The sequence below is a fragment of the Cibotium barometz genome, chromosome 42 (assembly GCF_041138505.1).
Source record: "Cibotium barometz isolate CiBa-2024 chromosome 42, ASM4113850v1, whole genome shotgun sequence".
NCBI classification, from domain to species: Eukaryota; Viridiplantae; Streptophyta; class Polypodiopsida; order Cyatheales; family Cibotiaceae; genus Cibotium; species Cibotium barometz.
Window position 1 is genome coordinate 9998762 of NC_141087.1, and position 22905 is coordinate 10021666.

The following is a 22905-nucleotide window of genomic DNA, read 5'->3' on the forward strand; positions in this document are numbered from 1 at the left end:
GTCCCAAATCTCGGCTCCAAGATCGACTAGATGTAAGAGAGATAAGAGATCTTTTGATACCTGTACTGTTGCTATATCCTGTACAACCAGCATAGGCAAGAGATGGAGTACTTCACGGCTGATGTACCTACTACACAGCCTGCGCAAGGAAAAGAGGGGAAGAGGCTTCAGTACATCTTTACGGCCTGCACACAAGAGAGGGGGCATAGCTGTACGGTTGTCGTACACTGTACGACCAGCACAAAAGAAAGAAGAGGCTGCCCGATTGCTTGCATCAGTACGGCCGCTGGAGGGGAAACAGAGAAAACTGTTGCCTGTGTGCTCCCTGAATCCGCTGCCGAGAGAGAGAGAGAGAGAGAGAGAGTATATCAGCCTGACTGCTGATCCAAGAGGCGCATCCCTTCTCCCCCTTTTCATAGAGTCGATCTCCTCTATTTTCAGCATGTGCTTGCTTTTTCCCTAGGTAAAAGTGGCCTTCACTCATAAAAATATCCAAATTTGTGCTTTATATAGCCAATCACTGTATTAATGACCAAATTTGCCATCTTTAGAGTCCAGATTATAAAAATACCTCATAAAAGGTAGGTGCCTGGCTTTTATTGACTTTTTGAGCCATGCCTAAATACTAATATGTCCACCCCTTTGCTAATAGTTATGAGAACACTAACTCATCACTTTAATGATGAAAATCCCATGCAATCTTTGCCAGATGTCATCTTCCAGGCCAAAACCTTGCTAGTTAATTCTCCCGCTTACTTTTGTGGAAAGATCCCCGTTCACACCTTGTGGTCGAGATGGGTGAGGGAGAAAATGGTGATATGCCCTCCGTCTTATAAAGCAGTTGTCCGCAACTGTATAAACCTGATACCACTGAGATATCCTTCAAAAATAGTAGGTCCATTGCCAATCCATAATATTTCATAATCCATGCATTAAAGCTATAAATCTAGATTCCACAACCCGAAGCCAGATACGGGCACCGTATCAAGAAACTGTATTCATATCCTGAGTCAATAACTCTGATAATAACCAGACACACACACAAGAGCCAACTGTGTCCGAAATATCCATAAATCCATAAGCCACTGTTTTGAATGTTCAAGGATGTTGAATCCTTCCCAAAACATAAGTACGAAGTGAGCACTTGGGTTGCTAGTCCTGAGAAAGATCACAGCACATCATGTCAAGTTGTATCTGCCATGCATGTACTGTCATGTGAAGCTCCACAAGCCACACATGTTCTATCATGTCAAGCCTCACAAACCATACATGTTACCATGTCAAGCCTCATAAGCCACACATGTCCCATAATGTCAAGCCTCAGAAACCATACATATTCTGTTATGTCAAGTTTTACAAGCCACACATGGTCTGTCATCTCAAGCCTCAGAAGCCATACATGTTACCATGTCAAGCCTCATAAGCCACACATGTCCTGTCATGTCAAGCCTCACAAGCCATACAAAGGTGCAAACACCTCTAGAAGCTGTCCAAAATCTGTCACGAAATAGTCCCCAAATTAGCTCATAAACCATCTATAAATCAGTCCGGCACAGAGCCAAGAGTTGCCCCAAACTCCGTGCCAAAAACAGCTCCAACTGAGCCTCAAGAACTGTCCCAGATTTCTCCAAAACAGTCCCAAATCTCGGCTCCAAGATCAACCAGATGTAAGAGAGATAAGAGATCTTCTGACACCTGTACTGTTGCTATATCCTGTACAACCAGCATAGGCATGAGATGGAGTACTTCATGGCCGCATCAACCATAGCTGGAGTAAGAGTGAATGCATTATAAGCAGACTGATCCACTGGCTGAAATGCATCCAATTGATAAAGTCCATGACATAATGTACCAGTAAGCATCAAGGTCAAGGCATTAGCTTTGTCTCTGACCATGCATTTATCATCATCAAAATGGACTTGCATACCACAATGTGCTAAAGAAGAAATGGACAACAAATTCTTCTTTATCCCTGGTACATATAAGGCATCTGTAAGGCGGAGAATGGAGCCATCAATGGCTGTGAGCTGAATCTCCCCAATGCCATGAACTGGATATGAAGCATTGTTGGCACACTGAACAGTTTTGCCAACGGGGGCAGGGCCAACATGACTAAACAAATCCCTGCGTGATGTGATATGCTTTGAGGCACCACTATCAAAATACCAAGTACATGCATGCTCTGTCATACTGAGTGCCTGTGAAGACCAAGAGGCATCATAGCTGCATGTATAAAAACAGTAATCCCTGTCCTCAACAAAAGAAGCAGTCTCTGGAGGAGCTTTAGAAGCATCATTAACAGACATCCCAGCTTCCTTTGCCTTCTCTTTGGCAATCCTCTTCCTACATTCAGTGATGTAGTGACCTGGCTTCTTACAGTAATGACATTTGCCCTTCTTCTTGGGCTGTCCATCACCTTTCTTGGTATCCTGTGAAGAACCACCATCACCTGAATTTTGATTTGAACTCTTTGGCTGAGTTTTTCCTTTCCCCTTTTGACCTGTAGTAAATGCTTGTTCAGCATTTGTGTTCATATTCATATTCTTCCTCATTTGCTCCTCTTGTAGTAAGAGAGCAACAAGTTCCTGATACTTGAGGGGTTCAACAGCATTCCTCATGCTGAGGTTCAAAGAGGTATGAAAAGCCAAGTAAGATCTTGGCAAAGAGTGCAAGATGGTGGACACAAGCTGTGTCTCAGGAATAATCTCATCCACATTGATGAGTTGCTCTCTCAAATCCTGCAGCTTGTTTAAGTGGCTAGACATATCATCTCCTTCATTCATTTTCTGATTTTCTAGCTCTCTTTTCAAAAATGAGATCCTAGCCTCATTACGAGCAGCATACATCTGCTCCAAAGTCACCCATGCATTCTGTGAAGAGCCAGCTGAACGAATATGAGGTATAATGGACCTCTGTACTGACAATGCAATGAGTGACAAAGCTTGTGCATCCCTGACATCCCATGTCTCTTGAGCATTTGTTCTTTGAACAGGCAATGGCTGCCCTGGAGCCTGTACCTGTTGTCCTCGTCCACGAGCACCCCCTTGGGGAGGAGTCTCTGGAGCCAATGGACCTGGACGTGGTTCATCACCACTAACAAAATCCCAAAGACCTTTTGCCACAAGCACATTTTTCAGCATAAAACTCCACAAGGAGTAGTTCGTGCCATCCAATTTGTCTTCCTTAGACAAATACGTGAATACATCACTTTGCTGTTCATTTGCCATTATGCTTACGCACAATGTTGTACCTGTTTATCAAAAAACCCAATAGCAAAAACCCTGAAAACAACTGTACTCCACTGAATACAGTTCACCCAAGTATGCCTGCACTCTCAATCCTCTGAATGTGCAGCTCAATGCACCAATGACTGAGTAGAGCAGCAAACGGCGTACACAATGCCAAAATGCCCCAAAAATGCTCAAATTTACTGCACCCAAACACAGTGTGATGTTAGCAGGTACAAGTTGACTGCAATGCGAATGACTTGACTGTTGTACTGTGCAGGTACAGTTTACTGTACGGAGCAGACTGCAGGTACAGGTGAAGTACAGTGGATGTACTTTGACGGAGCACTGTACTGAACAGTGCGAACAGGTACTCTGTAGGTTTGGAAGTTGCAGTCGTATGCACAGCAGGTACAGTTGAAGCAGTACAGTATTGAAGCTTCAGTCGAATGTACAGAAGGTACAGTCGACTGGTACAGAAGCAGGTACGCAGCACTGAATGCTGGACGGCTTTCTGCGCAGGTTTGTACGGAGGACTGTACAGAGCAAGGCGACCAGATGCTGAAGGCGGCGCTGACAGTTGTACGGGGCAGGTACAGTACCTGAAGGCGGCGCAGTTTGTGTACGGGCAGGTACAGTACCTGAAGGCGGCGCTGACTGTACGGAAGCACCTGTCTTGCTGCGCAGAGCTGGAACAGTACGGGCAGGCAGAGTTGTACGGCGAATGACAGTAGCTGTCAGTGAATTCGTATGGACAGCTGACAGCGTGGGTGTTTGGTGGCTATGGCCTGTATAGATGGCTCTGATACCAAATGAAGGCAATGAAGGCAACAGAAGTGTTAGGGTTAGGGTTTAGAGAAGCTTCAAGCAGGCGTGGAAACCAAGAGAGAGAGAGAACACGACTTCAGTATTATGCTTGATGAAAAGTGAAGTACAATAGCCACATAATAGTGACCTAAAGAGATGTGTTCACATGTCTGGCCATAAAATGTGCCGGGTGGACCAAAACACCTATAAACTGCATATAAGTGAAACTGAGCTAAACTGGGGGAAAAAACCTCCACTAACTGAAGTAAAAAGTGCCCCAGTAATCTACTGATGATCACTAGCACTCCTCTGGGTGCATACACAGCATAAAACCCAACAATTGGGCATACCCTTTGGCGACTAAACGAGCCTTATAGCGATCAATCAAGCCATTAGGCTTGCGCTTCAATTTATACACCCACTTTATGTTGATAGCACGCTTGCCTTCAGGCAAGTTACATAACTCCCATGTAGCATTCTTTTCAATGGAGGCCAACTCCGAACGCATGGTTGTGACCCGATTCTCATTCTCCAATGCATCAAAATTAGAAAGTGGTTCCTCATTACATGCGGTAGCGACAAGAGCCGTGTCAACAAAATGAGATGCATGTCGAGAGGTAGTGCGTGTACGACTTGGCATAAGTGTAGGCATCTTGCTGCCACGCAAGGTGTTAATGAGCCAGCGGGGAACTCTCTGTGAGTCACGAATGGCTGCATGCTCTTCAACCAATGCATCACCCATGGCATCCTGATCAAAGTGTGGCAGATCTGGAGCAATATGGGGAATATTGGGTTGCTGATTTTGCGGATTTTCAGTAGCAACAAGCAACAGGAGGCTGGTTTGGAGCCAAAGCAAGCTCAACAGGTTCAGTACCTGTAGGACATCTGGGGTATTAATTGATGGCTGTAGCCTACATGTTGAGATGCATAAACATCAAAGATGACATCTCTGGACACAATAATCTTCTTGGTGGAAGGTACATACAGCCTGTATCCCTTGCTCTCACTGCTATATCCCACAAAAATACATTTCAATGCTTTTGCTTCAAGTTTGTCTCTGTTGTGCTAGTACATGGACTACTATACCCCACTCCACATTGCCAATGCCTGGCAAATCACTGCATGTGACTCTTAAGGCATAGCCATGATGTGCAAAATTTGCTTCCTCGGCATTGTCACCTGTAGTTGCAGTGAGACCTTGTTGCTTCTTCTTTTTCTCACTCTCTTTATACTTCCTATGTACCTCAATTACATGATCAGGTTTCCGACAATAGTTGCATCTCTTCTTCTTCTCAGTCTTCTCCTCTTTAGACTTAAGAGGATCTGAATGGGCTTCACACAACATTCATTACAATCAATTATGGGGGGCCACCCGGGCAAATAATCCATGACCCACATATTTTAGAAAGCCCAATCATGATCTTTCTCTTTTAGAGACAGATAATCCATGATAGTGACTGCATGTTCTACTGCTGAGGATGCTTTTGCTTCATGGATCTTCTACCATTTCCCACCCACCTCCCCCCCCAACTGGCCTTGTCCAAGATCCTCCCATAGTTACCGTTTTTCACCACCTGTATAGGTGCATTTCACCGCATGTAGGCACTTTTTTCCGCTCATAGGTGATGGCGCTGAGGGAACACCTAATGGGGGTTTGAACCCAGGACCTCCTGGTCCCAAGACAAACATCTCACCACCTACCACTTGAGCTACCACCTCATTCGCTTTTGCCACCAGGTTTGCATGCACCTTCTCTTGTTCTTTTGTTATCTTCTTCAAGCGTCGGTCCTTTGCGTGTCCTAGCTTCTTGTAGAAGTTGCATCTGATAGTTTGTTTGCCTGTCCCCTTTGTGAACATGACTATCTGACTTGAAGGAAATCGCAGGTTGCTCTCTACGGCGTTTTTCGTCTATGAGGACCGCAATCATCTCATAATAAGTCATTTCCCAAGCCACCCTCAATACCAATCAAGGTTTCAGAGAATTTCAAAACCTCTTCTATACTCGATAGAAGCACATCACTAACTTTTAATCAGATTTTTTTGTTTTTTTGTTTTTTTTTTTGTTTTTTTGTTTTTTTGTTTTTTGTTTTTGTTTTGTTTTTTGGCTCAAGGCAGACTTTGGAGTTAATAACTTAATTACCAAACAAGTTTTCCAACTTGCCCCATACCTCCTTTGAGCTCGTGGTGAAATCCAAGTGATGAATGAGATTGTTAGACAACCCGAGCCCGATGACTTCCATGGCCTTGTCATTACGGTCATTCCATGTGCGAATCTTCTCCACTCCATTGCTTGGTTTGAGGTCTGTGCTGTTGACCACATTCCAGATGCCATCTCTCATCATTAGGAGACGCATCTTTATTTGCCATGTTGGGAAGCTGCTTTCATTGAACTTTTCAATGGCCAAGCTTACTCTGTTGGTCTCCATGATGTGTTGAACTGCATTACTGTGGGCTGGTGAAGGTACAGTTGGCACGTTTTGGCCAGCGACGAGCAGTTACAGTTGTTGGAGAAGTAGCGATGCAGCGAACCCAAGTGAGCTGCAGCTGTACAGGGGCCAGAGTCGTCACAGGCAGGGAGGAGACATGTGCTGTAGGTAGGTGGAGATGGGTGACCCGTGCACTAGTGCCACAAGCTGGGTGGAGCGCAACAGGCCGGGACAGGCGGTGGCAGCACAGCTAGGGCTACAGGAGCGCGGCACGCTCAGAGCTGCTGGGGTGGCTGCACGCTCAGTGGTGCAGGGGCAGTGGCGCAGTCATATCTACAGGTTGGAGCAGAGGGAGGCGAAAGCATCCAGGGAGCTATAGCTCTGATACCATAACGGCATTTGAGGTACAGAGGGTAGGCTGAAGCTATGGTGGATTGAAGGTTTCCATGGTGTGCACGTAGAGAGAGAGAGAGAGAGAGAGAGAGAGAGAGAGAGAGAGAGAGACGACGAAGCTCAAGAGAGAGAGTATTGCACGACTCAATGATGGTTGATTGATGGATGTTGAAACTCTTCGCAGTACATGCTTTTGTAGGCTAGTAGCCTTATCTTTTGACCCATAGCCTTATCTTTTGTAGGCTAGTAGCCTTATCTTTTGACCCATAGAAATCTCACACACACACACACACACACACTACTGATGACACATGGACACTTATCCGCCGATCCTCTCACAAGAGGGAGTTCACACACATTGAGCCCTGAATCCTAACAAAGAGGTCTTGGATTCAATCCTAGCTTGCAGCAGCCAATGGACACCTCCTCACGTGAGGGTTTTATGCTGCCTACAGCTGGGCGTAGGACTTTCTGCTTCCCCCCCTAACTAGGGGTTGAGATTGAAGAGTAGTAGCGATTTCACCTGATTGGCAGGATCGCAACTTGGAAAAATAAGGAAAGAAAACTCAGAGCGGAGATTTGAAATTGTGACCTTTGAGCTGAAAAGTGTATTTTTTGCTTCGTTTCAAAGTAGTAACAACTTCAAGCAAGGGGCTGCAGGTAGATGTGCAAATACGCAATGAAGACCTGCGTATCGATACTTATAGGGCAGGAGGAGCAGGAGGGCAGCATGTAAATACTACCAGCAGCGCGGTGCGAATAACTCACATTCCTAGTGGAATAGTTGTCACGATTCAAGATGAGCGCTCTCAACATCAGGTAATAATGAAGGGTTTGTTGCAGTCTTTTCTTCCCCTTTGAATTGTTGTATGCTTCTATGCTTTGCGGTGGCTGGCTAAGGAGATCAAGGTGGTTTCAGAATAAGGCAAGGGCTATGAGTGTCTTACGTGCCCGGCTTTATGAATCAGAGAGGAAAAGATTAAGTGCAAGTCGCTCTGAATTGCGACAGCTTCAGGTAACATATTGCTTGGTTGTGAGCCCATGTATGTCCCTCAGCTTCCCATGGTCTTGTGGAGTTCTTCCTCCCCCTTATTTTTGTTTTGTTGTATGCCAATGGCCTAGATTGGCAGTGGAGACAGGTCAGAGCGGATTCGGACCTATAATTTTCCTCAAGGTCGAGTGACGGACCATCGTGCCGGCATCACAACCCATTCAATTGAGCGGTTCATGGAAGGAGAAGGACTTGATATTTTCATAGATGCTTTGTTAACAAAGGAGGAGGTGAATGCACTTGCATCATTGTCCATGGAAAGTTGATTTGCCACAAAAATTAGAGATACCAACCAAAAGAGGTGGTGCTGTATAATATGTACAACCCAGCTTGTTTTGTTGGTGATATTGGTAGTGGATGGAGGAAGCTCAACCTCAGGAGGTGGTCCCCTGGTTTTTTGAGTTCCTTGAGGTTGCTTTTCAAGTAGATTTTCACCCACCATTTTCATCCAGGCCCCCATTACTGAGAAGCATTTTTTGCTCGCTATTGTATTTTGGGCTTTGAGAATGCTTACACACTATAGACTCATATTTTTTAAGTAAGATCTCATGTTTACATGGCATGGCTGAGCTATTGGTCACATGTCCACCTATCTCTTATCAGTTGATAAAGGTGCAATAAGGAGTATGCATGGAACTTGAGAGACTTTCTAAAGGTGTTAAAAGGCAACTTTTTTTTATTTTGGCAGCTTTTGCAATTCTCTATGCATGTGCTAATGGAAGTAAAGTGTGGCCTGGGGTTTACATAGCAACTGTTGAGTCTCTTTCCATCAGAAGTGGCATGTTGGTTACAGTGTCCCTTGTGTCCGTAAGTAGAGGGAAATACTGTTTTGGTTATGACGCAATGTCATAGAGTCTCCACCTCACTTAGTCTTCTTACTCAGACATGTCTTTGCATCACGTGGCCGTGGTAATGGTCGTAGATGGTAGGATAGGTCACCACAACGGAATTTTCAGCCTACATATGTTGAATAGTCTTATGGGGTACACAAGAAATGGTAAACAACATATATAATCATAACTATTGTTAGAATGCAAGCCAGGCTCAAGCTTGAATGGTTGCATCTCGGCCTACTTATTGGTAGGTCCAAGTTTTAAACTCTGGCACCTTAGCTTAGGCAAAGAATTGCAATTAAAAAAAGAGAACGCATTCAGATTTATGTGCTTTGTGTGGGTGGTCATCACTTGCAAGGCATCCAAATATCATGTATTTACCATGGCTATTTTTTTGTAGAATATCAACTAATTACTAAATATACAGTCCTTGAAATACAAATAAAGCTAAAAATGGGTTTTGTCACTTTAAGAGGCTTGCCTTTGAATGAAGATACAACTTTGTGTTGATTGTTTTCATTAAAATGATTCCTCTGAAGGATTGGATTTTAAAAATTAACAAGAATGATGAGTAAAATCCACATATAAGGTCATTATGCAAACTATTGCTAGGTTTATTTCAAGATATGTATGATTCATTTTGACAACTCTGGACTTCTAGATTAAAATTATGTCTTGATGATCTAAATACTATTTGGTTGTGCTTGATAGGTCAAATACGCCTTGATGTTCTAAATACAAACTATTGTGCTTGATAGTGCAAACACACAGTAGAGAAGTTACACAATAATCTAAACTTGCACAATTGTCCAGTTGATTCTTCTTCTGTGAACCTAAATTATAAAGTTGTTCATAGATGGTAAGCTCAATGTTGGTGCAAATGGACACCATCTTTCTGTAATGTAGAGAGTGGGTACTCTAGTTTGACTATTGATAAATGGACATCCAAAATGGGGTTCATCTCATTAGCAGTAAGCTTTGATGCTAGCCAAACACAATAGAATGGGCTTGGCGGTTCTAAATCTGGAAGTTGTTTAATGTATGCCACCAAGTTGACAAATTACATTATTGTGGGAGTAGCTTGTAATAATTGGCATTTTGTAATATCGAAGGTGATGGCATGTGAGGTTGGCTTTTAGGGATGCCAAATTCAGTTTTTATTGGGAAATTCTTGTGCATGATTTCATTATTCTTATGGTCTAGTACACAATGTCCTTAGACAACCATTTGAAGTGGCATGAACACCTTAACTCTTTATGCCTCTCATTTCAAGCTATATTGGACCAGATGCTGTTATAAACTGATAAAAGTGATTATAGTCCTAACTATTTGATTTGGTCAAAAGCGTTATGCTAAGCCATGATTTTTAAGCTTTATGCCTCTCATTTCAAGCTATGTTGGACTAGATGCTGTCATAAACTGATAAAAGTGATTATAGTCCTAACTATTTGATTTGGTCAAAAGCTTTATGCTAAGCCATGATTTTTAAGCTTTATGCCTCTCATTTCAAGCTATATTGGACTAGATGTTGTCATAAACTGATAAAAGTGATTATAGTCCTAACTATTTGATTGGTCAAAAGCTTTATGATAAGCCATGATTTTTACTAAAAAGCTTTATGGGAAGTGCAAGCCATAATGTTAATTTGTCAAATAGTAATATCACCTTTGTTTTGGGCTTGTGGAATCCTAATGAAGGGAGTCCTAAGAAACATGCAAAGAGTGTATGAGTGGGTAGTTACCAGGCGAACACACGATTATTGATGTGTACCTTACCTATCAATATCATGAGGTGGAGTGTGCTTTCAATATTTTTATATATGGTTTGATCAATCTTCCTCTGAAGTTTTAATATGATGTAGGCTTTAAAGGTAGCATGCCTTTACATCCTTGCACCACAGTTTAATGGACTTAATTGTTGTGATAAAAGAATGTAACATAATGTAGAATGTGTAAAAATAAAATTAGCAAAGCTTTTGTGCAACTTTGAATATTGGGTGTTGAGATTACCTCAAAAGTTACATTCCAACTCACTTTGAAATGGTGCAAAACACGCACATACACCACATCAAATAGCCCATAACAATAGCATGTGACACCACCCTTGCCTCCATAACAACAATATCTCAGAGCAAATCAGTTGCCTACAAGTGACCTCTTACTTCACAAAACCTATGATATTTTTTTTGGGGTTTTGTCTTTTTTTGTGTGGTTCAAACCTTAGTGTGTTTCAATGCTTGGGTGTGAAAAAAACCTCAAAATTAAGAGGGAGTTTGTATTTTTCGTGTGCAAAGAGCCTATAAATAAGGGTGTGTTTACATCTCCATCCTAGTCTAAGGATTACATTCATGTTTGGGAGTTTTATGATAATGAGGTGACACTGATGTGTTACTTGGATATTTGTTATGTGATGTGTGACATGGGCATATGATATATACATAATTTGAAAAGAACAATGTGATTATGTTTTCTTTTAAAAGGATTGTTTTGATAAAAGAGTGTGTATGAGCGCTTGTTTTTAAGTGGGGTGTGTGAGTAAAGAGTCAATTTTTAATTATATCGGTGCATGAGTTTATACCGACTCAATATGTCTAAGGACTAGACCCATGGGATTAGACGGGGCTAGGTTGAGCGTAAGGATTTTGTCAAAGTGGAAAAAGAATTAAGTACAGGAAAGTGGGCAATGGCAATTGAGTGGACTCAAGAAGTGGGTACTTCCCAAATCAAAACAAAATTCTGTTATTGAAATAAGAAAAACCGAGGGACAAATATTATAGTTGGCAAATCATAGACGCATATTGCCTTCATAATTGAGGAGTTAAGACATCTTTTTGAACTTGGAGGAGCCGCTTGTTGAGGTGACCTACATGTGAGAATTATAAAGGGAATACACTGGTGAAATCATTTACCTTTCTTGCATAAGGATTGTTTGGTCAAACTGAGAGGAGCTGATGGAATAGTCAAGCATTAGGACATGAGGTCCTGAGTGAGTCACTCTATCCTTAGTGTGACTTTGCTGCCATAGATAGATGGGTAGGGGTATCACAATAAGGGTCGAGTCACTCTATCCTTAGTGTGACTTTGTTGCCATAGATAGAGGGGTAGGGGTCTCACAGCAAGGGTTGATTCTAACTATTACTTCTCTTTTGAGAGGCAATGGTGTAACCAAAAGCCCAAGACAATGTTTATTATTTCCATCTTCAGTCCATTAAAAAAATGATACAACTATAAAAAGAAGCTATTTTCTAAACATATAGCTTATGGCATAGTTATCATAGCTCCTCATAATCATTGCTACACCATCACTAGTTAATGTGTCTTTCCCTGAGAAGGTAGACAAGGGATCCACACATTTGCATGCCTATGCATAGACTCTCTACACACACATTTGCAAGCATGTGCACACACCCACACACCCACACAAAGCACATCCACCCATATACATGTGCACAATCACTTAAACACACTTTCAAGCACGTGTGTATGCCTGCACAACGTGCACAATCACAACACGCTTGCCTTCACATGCACAAACTTGTATATGCACAATCACGAGATACACCATGGACACACAACCCTCCCCTTCTCCTTTTTTCTTCCCTTTTTTCCATCTTTTGTATCTCCCTTTTTTCATCTAACCCCACTCTCCTTTTTTGTTTTCCTAACCCCCTTTTTTCCTTCTTCTTAAAAAAAAAAATCTTTGTGCTTATGTGCATGTGTGTTTTTTCATACAGCCATCAACAGCCAGTAGGTTTTGAACCTAGCACCTCATGTATGGGACTTCAACATGTTACAGCTAGGCTATCTCCTTTTTCCCTTCTTCTAAATATGTTCTTTTTCTTTTAAAGTCGTCCAAGTAATCGACGCTTGCCACCTTCTTCGCCCACGTCGAATGGCCTCGCGCCTGAACACAGGATCATCACGTCATGTCTCCCTTTGCCCTCCTACGATGCTGCCCATGCTCACGGCACTACGCCTCCCAAGCCACCTCCTTCCCCACGCTCACAGAACTATTTGATCGCCCACGTCACCTTGATCTCTTGTGCCATATGTCTACCCAGGCCAACTGGTTTTTCGCGCCCTTCTTACAAGCAGAGAGAGAGAGAGAGAGAGAGAGAGAGAGAGAGAGAGAGAGAGAGAGAGAGAGAGAGAGAGAGAGAGAGAGAGAGAGAGAGAGAGCACTCCTCCTATCACAATCTAGCACCATACTAGAGGGCAAAGAGGAACGCGTAGGCTTAGGGTTGGCACAAAACAAGTGAGAAGAGAAAGTGCGAAAGAGAGAGAAGAGAAGAACTCAGTTAGGTGACAAAGGAAGGAACTGGGCGGATGCTACTATTTCCAAATTTGGTCGTAGGAGAAGAGTGAAGAAATTATGCGGGTTACAATCCAAGACACATCCAAAGAAGATACAATTGATACAAGATCCACAAAATCAAAGGAAGAGGGGGGTCAAGGGATCAATCTGGAAGGGTTAGACCTGGGAAAACAAGGAGAACAACCAGAAACCCCAAAGGGGGTTGGTGAATATCCTAATGCTAATGATGAAGAAATAAGGAAGTTAGAAGATGCCAAGGACCTAGTTGAAAAGTACCAACTTATCATAGTGAGTAATCTCAATAGACTTACATCCACTTTCCGATATCAATAATATATGTTCATGTGGCAAGCGTCTTTTTTGAAATTCAATAACAAAAACAAATGCCACTACCCTTCCAAATAATACTTTTTTTTAATACCAATAAGTGCATTATATTCTTACACTTCTCATAGAAGACCCATGCCATCAAGTTAGGTTGATCTTGGGTTGCTTGACTTGGAAATAAAGCATTACTTATTTTATACCAACCAAAGATTGCAAGTAAAGGTAATAAAGAGGTCAAGTTTATCCATCTTCCTAACAATTGCCATTAAATCCTAATACAATTGATGCATATATCGGGCCCCCCACCAGTATATGTAGATGGTAGAACTATCCAACGTCCCCAGTAATGCCCCAGAGACTCTATTGACCCCATCGCCTATATTAACAATATCTGTAAGCCTTGGTATACTTTAGCACACAATGGTTTCTGGTTATTACGTATCCATACTAATCTTCCATGTTGCTATATGCATCCACAACATATTGTTGCAAAAGTCGACCATCGTGTAGAAGGCAGACATTTGTATCTTCCCTTATTTGTTATCTATATGCATAGTATTGCCATCGCATTACAATCATTGTCTCCTCGTTTGAACCTTATCTATTTCTACCATGGAGTAGAATTCCAACATGCCAACCATCATTTCCTTGAGGAAACAAAAGAACATATAGTAGAGGCATATATGAAAACGATGCAAGTTAGATATTCTTTTTATAGTACCTTTGTGAGACATTATTTGAATATTTCTATGACCTACATGAAAATCATCCCCTTGACCCTGCATGATAGCAGCTACCTCACTACCCGTAGGAACTAACTATTTCCTTATGGTTGATTGAGCTTTAGTGTGTAGACCATTCCCAAATTTGCATGTGGACTAGACTATAACATTTCTCTTATTTTACGAAATGCACAAGCATACGGATTGTCTTCATACATCATTTTTTGTAACCTTTCAAGCACGTTATGATTTAAAGAAGACATCCCATAAAGTCTATTCTCCAATTCATGCTCCGTATCATACACATATAATTGGGCAAATTGAGGAGCTTCATCTCATGTTTCATAAGGTATTACATAACCAATACGATAATAGAGAGTACCAAGGATTCAAAAATTAAATGCATCTCCCCCCTAGTGAACTGATTATCCAAGTGAGAATCCACTGAAATGAATGCTAAGAAATTGTTATAAGACCATATATTCTTTCTATTCCTTACTTGCATTATCATTTTCAAGTAATAGATCAACCAATGTAGGAGGAGGTTTTTCCAAAGGCAGCAAAGAGATGTTCCCACTTGCATAACAGTGTTTGCCCACATATTGTCAAATCTTTCTTGATGCCTCACATTTCCAAATTAGTGCATGTCACAAAAATGGCACTTATAAGAAAGGTTTCCTCGAGTGAAGAGTACAATCTCCAAAACATAACACCATGGTTGCTGGGTGCTTAACATTCTGAGAAAATGAAAGCACACACCTTATAGAATGACATTCGGATTTGATACCTTTCACATCAATAATAGCATAAGAAATAGGATGAAATTATTAATATGACTAATCTCATCTATAGGTATCTCATTTAAATTAGAAGAAATAGGGCCTCTTGCCATATCTCTATGTGCCTATTCAGATGTTCATTGATAGGTTCTTGAAGGACCGTAGCAGTAGGAGTTGCTCTTTTACCCGAATCCACAGAATTCTCTACGCTCCTCCTCATCTTCAACTCTTCCAAATGTCATTTACATTAAAGTACTCCTTTAATGTAGCATCAATTTATTTTCAAATGGAAGCCCTTGTTCGCAAACAATTACGATGAGATTCGTATGTTGCATCCAAAATTCAAAGTCGACAAACTTGGTTTAAACTTAGGTATATATTTCTCCTGGCCATCTTCAACCTCCCTCGAAAAAGAAAAAAGTAAATACTAATTTGCTTTTTACAAATATTCTTAACTTCAAACGAATAACAAAATTTTATCTTATTACATTTGTTCTACTTCAAGTGCCATTATCCTCACATATGATCTTGGACGTGTATATCAAACATGTGACCCTACTCTTAAGGATAGACTCTGCACAGTAGCAAACATGATATAGCTATTAGAGAAATTTACAATAGAAAACACTACAAGACAATGCTGCCATACACGCGTTTCATACACGCGATAAATTACGAGCGCGTGTATGGTCGCGCTTGTATTTGAATAGAATCGGGCGCGTGTATTTTAGCATTTAAGTTCGCGTGTATATTTGCATTTATCAACGCGTGTATAAACGCGTTTATATACACGCAGTAATACACGCATCTATATACGGTAATATTCATGGATTAATACACGCTATTATACACGGATTAATACACGCCACTATACACGGATTAATACACGCATGGCAGAGAAAAACTGAAGAAAAACTGAATTCCTTTACAAAATTAAAAACTATTTTCTTTAAACCATCTCATAGTACATTACAGTATACATCATTACACAATCCCACTACATGCATTTACAACAATGAAATATATTCAAAAATAAATCATGCATATGAGATGATAGAAATGTCATCAATTTAGAACGTACAATGACGGATTGGTTAGGGTTCGATCTCATCTTCAATAAGATCCATCCTTGCCAAACGATCAACATCAATATCCATTTGATCAATTTGTAAGGCTACGATTAAATTTATTCCACTATCGATATTCTGTACTTCATTGATAATGGTATCGATGTCCTGATCATCCTCATCAACATCACCATCATCCTCAATGGTAGGGTCATTCTCATGATCATGAGAAATGGCATGCTCATCCTCATTATCATGATCATCTCTTATTTCTTGATTATCGATCACAACATCTTCAATGGCATGTTCGACATCATCTTCATTGCGGCTTGTTACATCCTCCATATGCTCCATATCAGTGAATGTATTATACATCACTTTGGAACGTGGTGCAATAGGGATGACGTACCACCATTTAATGTCATGCACCATTGGTAGATAGATAACCTACTCAAATACACATAGTATAGTAATTAATTAGCATATCAAAAGTCAAGGGGTACGCGAGCTTAGATATATATGTACATGAAACACATTAGTAAAAAAATGCATACCTGCTCACATTGTTGTGGCAATACGAGCCTATCTTTCTTTGTTTGCCAGAACTTTGTAGAGTCAATAGTTACATATCCACTTGCATGGCGTTTTATCGTTGCATCAGGCCCTTTTTTCACCACGTTCATTTGCCATTTGACATCCAAAACATACACAAAGAAGTGACGAAAGTCAAGCCTAAATATGTCTTGGATTATGCAACAATAATCATCCATTTTTCCATTAGCTCCCTCAAAGCTACTAATGACACCGCAATCTTGTGTATTTCTCTTTTCATCAATTCTTTGTGTTCGAAAATGCTTGCCTTCACACCATATAGCATTGAACATAGTGCACTGGACCAAAATAGAAGCAATATTTGTGTAAGCAATGTGAATAAATATTAAAAGCAAATCACTTACAACTAATGCAAAACATTAGTTCTATGTACCTTTGACATGCATCCTCGTGCATACTCCCATTCTTCCGCCGTGATATGCAGCCCCTCGTCGCTCTCTGCTCTCTCCATTTCCTCATGCAACCAATCAACATGGATATCATTCGGAAGTGTTGCTAGATGCTTAGGGTACGCCTTCTGAGAGCCATGTTGCCTCCGACAGAGAGCTCTTTCTGCTTGCCTTTTTGTCTTTGCATCCTCATATCTTGTAACCCATCTGCTCATCACATCACTATTAAGGATACAAGTGAAATTGAGATCATCAATCAATGTTCTATCAATTACTTTACTCTGTCCTTTTCCTTGAGGCACAATAGAGGTCATCCTCAAGTCCTCTTCATTGCTCCATAGTTGTGGCAAAGAGCTGTCCACCTGACCAAGAAATTTTGAAATATATACAAGAGACTCTTGTATCAACCAACCCTCGGCCATGCTTCCTTCAGGCCTTGCACTTTGCCTCACAAAGTCTTTTAAGGTCTTCATGAAGCGCTCTAGGAAGAACATCCAACGTGCATGCACAGTACCACATAAAGCGATTTCGTCCACTAAATGCACAATGAGATGTAGGTGACTTGTGAGAATGGTTTGCGGAAAAATCTTCTCTACCAAACAAACCACCTCCACTGCCATAACACGCGCATCATCCAACGTGGCTGGATCAATTGCTTTGGAACTAACATATCTGAAAAATAAATAAATAGTACGTTATACCTCATGCACGTTCATTTTGCAAGGTATAATGAAGGGTGATCTGACATGGGTTTTACATACCTCACAAGCTCGCCCATCTTATAAATACATTTTTTCAAACTCTTATTTGCACAATGGTCGATGCTAGTAGGTAGTATGAACTACGCACATAAGAGCACATGTATGTATGGTTTATGGTATTACAAAATTTAACTTCAACATACGTACAAGACTTGGAAAACACTTACTTGAAGCATCTTGTGCCAATCGTGGGACTTCAACCCATATAGTTGCTCAACGCCTCTTTTCTTAGTGGTTGTAAAGGCTCCCTTCAATGATCTCATGCATCCAGTGGGAGTACGCAAAGTGGTGATGGCCTGCTTTACCTGCTTCTCCTCTTTCTTTGATATAATCCATGGTGCAGGCGGAAGACGAACGTGCCCACCCACCTCTCGTGGCCAAGCTTGACGCATACGTCCTGCGACTCGCAAGTCCTCACGTACGCTAACATTGTCTCGTTTACCAATAATATGTTCCCAAATACCAGATCTCACATTCTTGAAGATGGTTGATCTTAAGATGGGTCCAATATGGCAGCCAAAAAAAAATGGAGTACCTACACAAGGGATTGCTCTATGTGACCTTTAATCCAATTAGAGACTACACAAAACAAGATTGAAAAAACATTACTATACCTGTTCATGCCATCTGGAGGAAGAATAGTTGTAGACTCCCAAATACGCTTCCAATCTTTTGCACGAAGTGTTTGTGGAGGAATGTTACTCTTACTAGCAACATATTTAGGATGATCTGAGGGGAGAAATCGATGATGATTATCGAATATAGTCTTACACAAACCGTCAGCATACTTATGTACTAACGAAGGGCCACAAACAGGACATGCATGTTTACCCGATGTTTTCAACCTGTTAAAATATAAATAAAAGTTAGAATAATAAAGTCAATATGTATAATTAATATATATAGCCAATAGTAATAGAGTAGGGAGGTAATTAGAATTCTTACCAGAACAATCGCTGTATCCTGGAAAGTCATGCATTGTCCACATCAACACTGCTTTTAAGTCGAAGTGTCGAGAGGACGGAGGCCTACTAATGTCCACCACTGCAACACCTCTCCATAGTTCCTCCAACTCATCAATCAATGGTTCAAGATAAACATCCATATGCTTGACTTTATGTTTCCTTGGAATTAGAAGGGATAACATAAGATGTCCCTTCTTGATCGCCATTGATGGTGGAAGGTTGTAATTCACCAACACAACTGGCCACACGCTGTATGCGGTGCTTTTGAAACCAAATGGATTCACTCCATCCATACCTAGGACAAGTCTCAAGTTTCTGGGCTCTGTTTTAAAGCTGGGCCACTCATCTTTAATATGCTTCCAAGCAGGAGTGTCTGTGGGAATTCTCCACATGCCATCATCCGATCGATGTGAGGAATGCCATGACATGAGCTCTGCTATGATTTGCACTTGAACATGTGTTTGATGCGAGGAATTATAGGAAAGTGTCGTAAGACTTTAAGAGGTACATCAAAACTCTTCATATCTGTTCTATACCTTGCTTCACCACAAGTGGGACAATGTAGAGCCTCCTTATGCGTCCCACGAAAGAGAATGCAATCATTGACGCATGCATGTATGCGATCATAATCCAGTCCTCCAAGAGATGTCACATAGCGCCTCGCTATGTCTCTTGAGGTGGGTAGTCTATTTTCCTTTGGAAGCATGTTTGATAATAGCCTGCATCCAATATCATCAATTATAATTAGTCTTAAATCCTAAACCTTAAACCACTAATTCAAATTTGTAAGTTAGAATGCTTACTTCAATAATGCGTCAAGACTTGCATTGCTCCATCCATAAACTGTTTGTATATTGAGTAGTTCAAGTGAAGCACGTAAAACAGAGAATGTGCACCCTTCAAACACCGGTGTCGATGAAGCCTTGTAAAGATGCTCTTGTTCCATATCATCGTCGTCCATACCTTTGGGATCATCCTTAAAAAGATTCCGCACCATATCATCAAGCACCTCCTCTTCCACAACTTCGTGGGGTGCAGGGCTATTGTCATCCCTTTCCCACTCATCTCTGACAATAGATCCCGAAGCTCCAGCATCATCTCGTTGACGCTTTGCGTGCTCTCGTCGCGCGTAGGGTACCATGTTAGGGTGTGGTACTACATCCTGCTTCAATTAGAGTTTATATATTACAACTCTATTAATTTAATTTGGATACCATGAGTCATTTGAATACCATCAATTTACATCTACTCATCTCTAAACCTGTTTGATTCCATTCTCCATACATGGAGATGTGATTCAAGGTAATTCGACGTGCTCGTACAATGTATCCTTGACATCGATTACACATACATTTGATCCGTTGTCCCAACCACACATCGCGATTACGATGACGCATTGTCTCATCTTCCCCAGAACTGCTTGAAGAGGTTGATGACATCCTATGTACAAACCAGAAAACACAAAATCATAATATGTTTTTAATGAAAGTATAAAAATCGCGTGTATTGACGCGGCTATTTCCTAAAAATTGCGTGTATTAACGCGGCTATTTCCTAAAAATCGCATGTATTAACGCGGGAAATTCCTGCAAAACGCGTGTATAAACGTCGCTAAAATATCATACACGCGAATATACACGCGTTTATAAACGTGACGGTCTATTTAAACTAAAAATAGCCCGCCTTCCCCAAATATAGATTTTGAACTAACATATCAACACTGCTTTCGTTTTCGCCTCTTCCAACAGAAACGAAACCTAAGTGCAAGGAGGGAGCAGAGAAGGAGCACACACGGGAGGAAACCGAGCAAGAAAGAAGACTCACTTTTTCAGAGGTGAGTCAGTTTGTCCTGTGCCTTGTCTCTTTCCTCAGATTTGTTTATGCTATTTGCTCTTTGCTTTTTGGGTTTGTCTCCGTCCTTTTGCTTCTGTGCACACGATTGGGTGAATGATTCTGACAGGGGCGACAATGGTCCTTTTATAAGGACACTGTGTCTTTGTCGGAGGTCGGTCCTTTTGAAATTTTTTTTTCGCAGGTCGCGTGTAGAAACGCGTGTAAAAGCGCGTGTACTTGTCTGCAGAGTCTATTCACGCGGATATACACGTGTTTCTGGATGGGTGTATACACGCGTTTTCGGACGGGTGTATACACGCATTTCTGCACGAGTGTATACATGAGACTGCGTTTTAGAATTCATGATTTGTAGGCAACACAACTGACTTGAATGATGATATTTGTGTGAGTCAAGAGACAGCCCATGATGTACATGAAGATTTTTGTTGCAGGTTCTTTATGGATATTCCAGGTTCTTCATCCGATCCATTTGCGTATAGCAATTGGCTGATGGAGATGCTGAATCATTTTGGGCGCCATCCTGGTCCAGTTGAGCTTATAGAGTATATGTATGCCCATCCCCCTCCTTCCCTGCCTGGTGTCTATACCCCTACCGCGAGTATCCAGGGCACTCCAGTGCCGTCTATTCCTCCGAGTCCGATGAGACGGCATGCAGCTTCTCCTCTTCCACGTCCACCGAGGAGACATACCTCGTCCCAGACACACTCACGCACACCCTCACAGCCACCATCACGTGCTCTCTCAGAGCCACCGTCACGTCAGGGCTCACAGCCACCGTCACGTAGACAATCCCCCAGTCGTGACTCCACCCGCAGCAGTAGGAAGAGTGGGAGTGGAGGATGCGGTGGGTGCTTTGGTGGGGGAGGTGGGGGGGGTAGTAGGGCACGCGGTGAGAGAGGAGATAGAGGGAGAAGAGTTAGAGGAGACAGTTCAGAAGAGGAGGAGATGAGAGAGGTGGAGAGAGTGGTCTGCTATGATGTGACGGATAGGGGCGGGATAGTGATGGATGCGAGGGGGAGGGAGGTAATGGAGTACATGCGTGGGGTAGTATCAAACTCATATAGAAATTGTTTTATTAAATTTAAAGATCAAAATAGCCGATTAGTTGGGGAGGTGATAGAGGCTGTACATAGTCGGTACCCCAATCCCCCACATGCTACATTCTCAGATGTATGGGGAAGGACGCGAATAAGGGAGATCTTAAGTAATAAAAGATCTCACCTTAAAAAACTCGCGTACGATGACCGGCTAAATGTAGCTGCGGGTGGCTATCCTGCCGAGAAACCTGCCACTGCGCACAAACGCGAGTGGAAGGAGGCAAAGAAACGAGCAGAGGGTGGCGTGAAGAGCAGGCAGCATGTGGAGGCACGACGGATCCAGATGGAGACCATTGGATCTTCGCATTTCGGATCTGGCGGCGTCGAGTCATGGGAGGCAGAGTTCGTAAGTATCTTGCCTTTTTATTTGATTGTTTACTTAATTCATTGATTCTATGATTGTTTTAATCTTACAAATTGTGTTGATTATGATACAGCGAACGGGTTATGGGGAGGAAGCCCACAACCCACGATACTGCGTATGCTCGCCGGCATAGCAGACGTGACACGTGGGCCATCTTCAGAGCCGAGGGACGTATTACGGACGCGCAGTTTGAGATGGCCATGAGACCATACGGTCGACAGGTACTTGAAAATTCTAAACGAATGATTTTGGTTTATTGAATTACATATATATATACTTATATACTATATATTACTTGAACAGGCACAAGCTGCTGATGATCCACCCGCCGCCACTGCAGAGGGTGGACGTCAGCACTACTCATCGGACATTCCGACCGATGTGAGCTCATCTGAGCATGGAGGGAGCACCGAGTCATCATCTGGGTCTGAGTATTACTCAGACTTATAATATCACATTCCATATTGAGGATGTGGTTCTATATATTTTTTTGTAAACTGAAGCCATGGGCTACTTCGAGATATGGACTCCCTTGTATACATGTATGCAATTTTGATAGTAATATTGAATCGTGAATCGATAGTATTACATTCATGTCTGTCTTGAATCGTGTATTGACAATGTATGCATTCATGTCGTTCTTGTCTTAATCTCCCTCGTGCATATGTTCTTCGTGGATGGTCTAATGCACAAAAAAAATCCAGAGAGTGTTATTGGGTGCTGGAATGCTGGAACAATATTCAGGCACCAAATAGCACTCTCTGGATTTTTTTTTTTTGCTTTCTGTTCGCGTGTATAAACGCGTCAGAACTGCTAAAAATCCCGTAACATACACACTATCCAATTTTGAGTCTCAACTCAGGTAGGACTACACCCTCCACTTTGAGCACCTATAATCTGTAAAATACCTGTGTATT

At 41.8% G+C, this 22905-nt stretch overlaps 2 protein-coding genes across 5 annotated transcripts in view; both read left to right on the top strand.

Moving 5' to 3' along the window:
• The window catches only part of LOC147614148 (peptide chain release factor 1, mitochondrial-like), a 72796-nt gene extending 64330 nt beyond the window's left edge, over positions 1 to 8466 (top strand). For all 4 annotated transcript variants that reach the window (XM_086780687.1, XM_086780688.1, XM_086780685.1 and 1 more), the window contains 3 exons: positions 7514 to 7672; positions 7773 to 7868; positions 7976 to 8466. In XM_086780687.1, coding sequence (XP_086636813.1) covers positions 7514 to 7672; positions 7773 to 7868; positions 7976 to 8170 — 450 coding nt within the window. In that variant the 3' untranslated portion in view covers positions 8171 to 8466. The remainder of the gene's footprint in view (positions 1 to 7513; positions 7673 to 7772; positions 7869 to 7975) is intronic.
• A 2953-nt stretch (positions 8467 to 11419) lies between these two features.
• LOC147614150 (uncharacterized) lies at positions 11420 to 22196 on the top strand. Its single transcript, XM_086780482.1, has 3 exons — positions 11420 to 11447; positions 21696 to 21970; positions 22062 to 22196. Exons 1-3 carry the CDS (start codon positions 11420 to 11422, stop codon positions 22119 to 22121), a joined length of 363 nt encoding a protein of 120 aa, XP_086636608.1. The 3' UTR covers positions 22122 to 22196.
• The last annotated feature ends 709 nt before the right edge of the window (positions 22197 to 22905 follow it).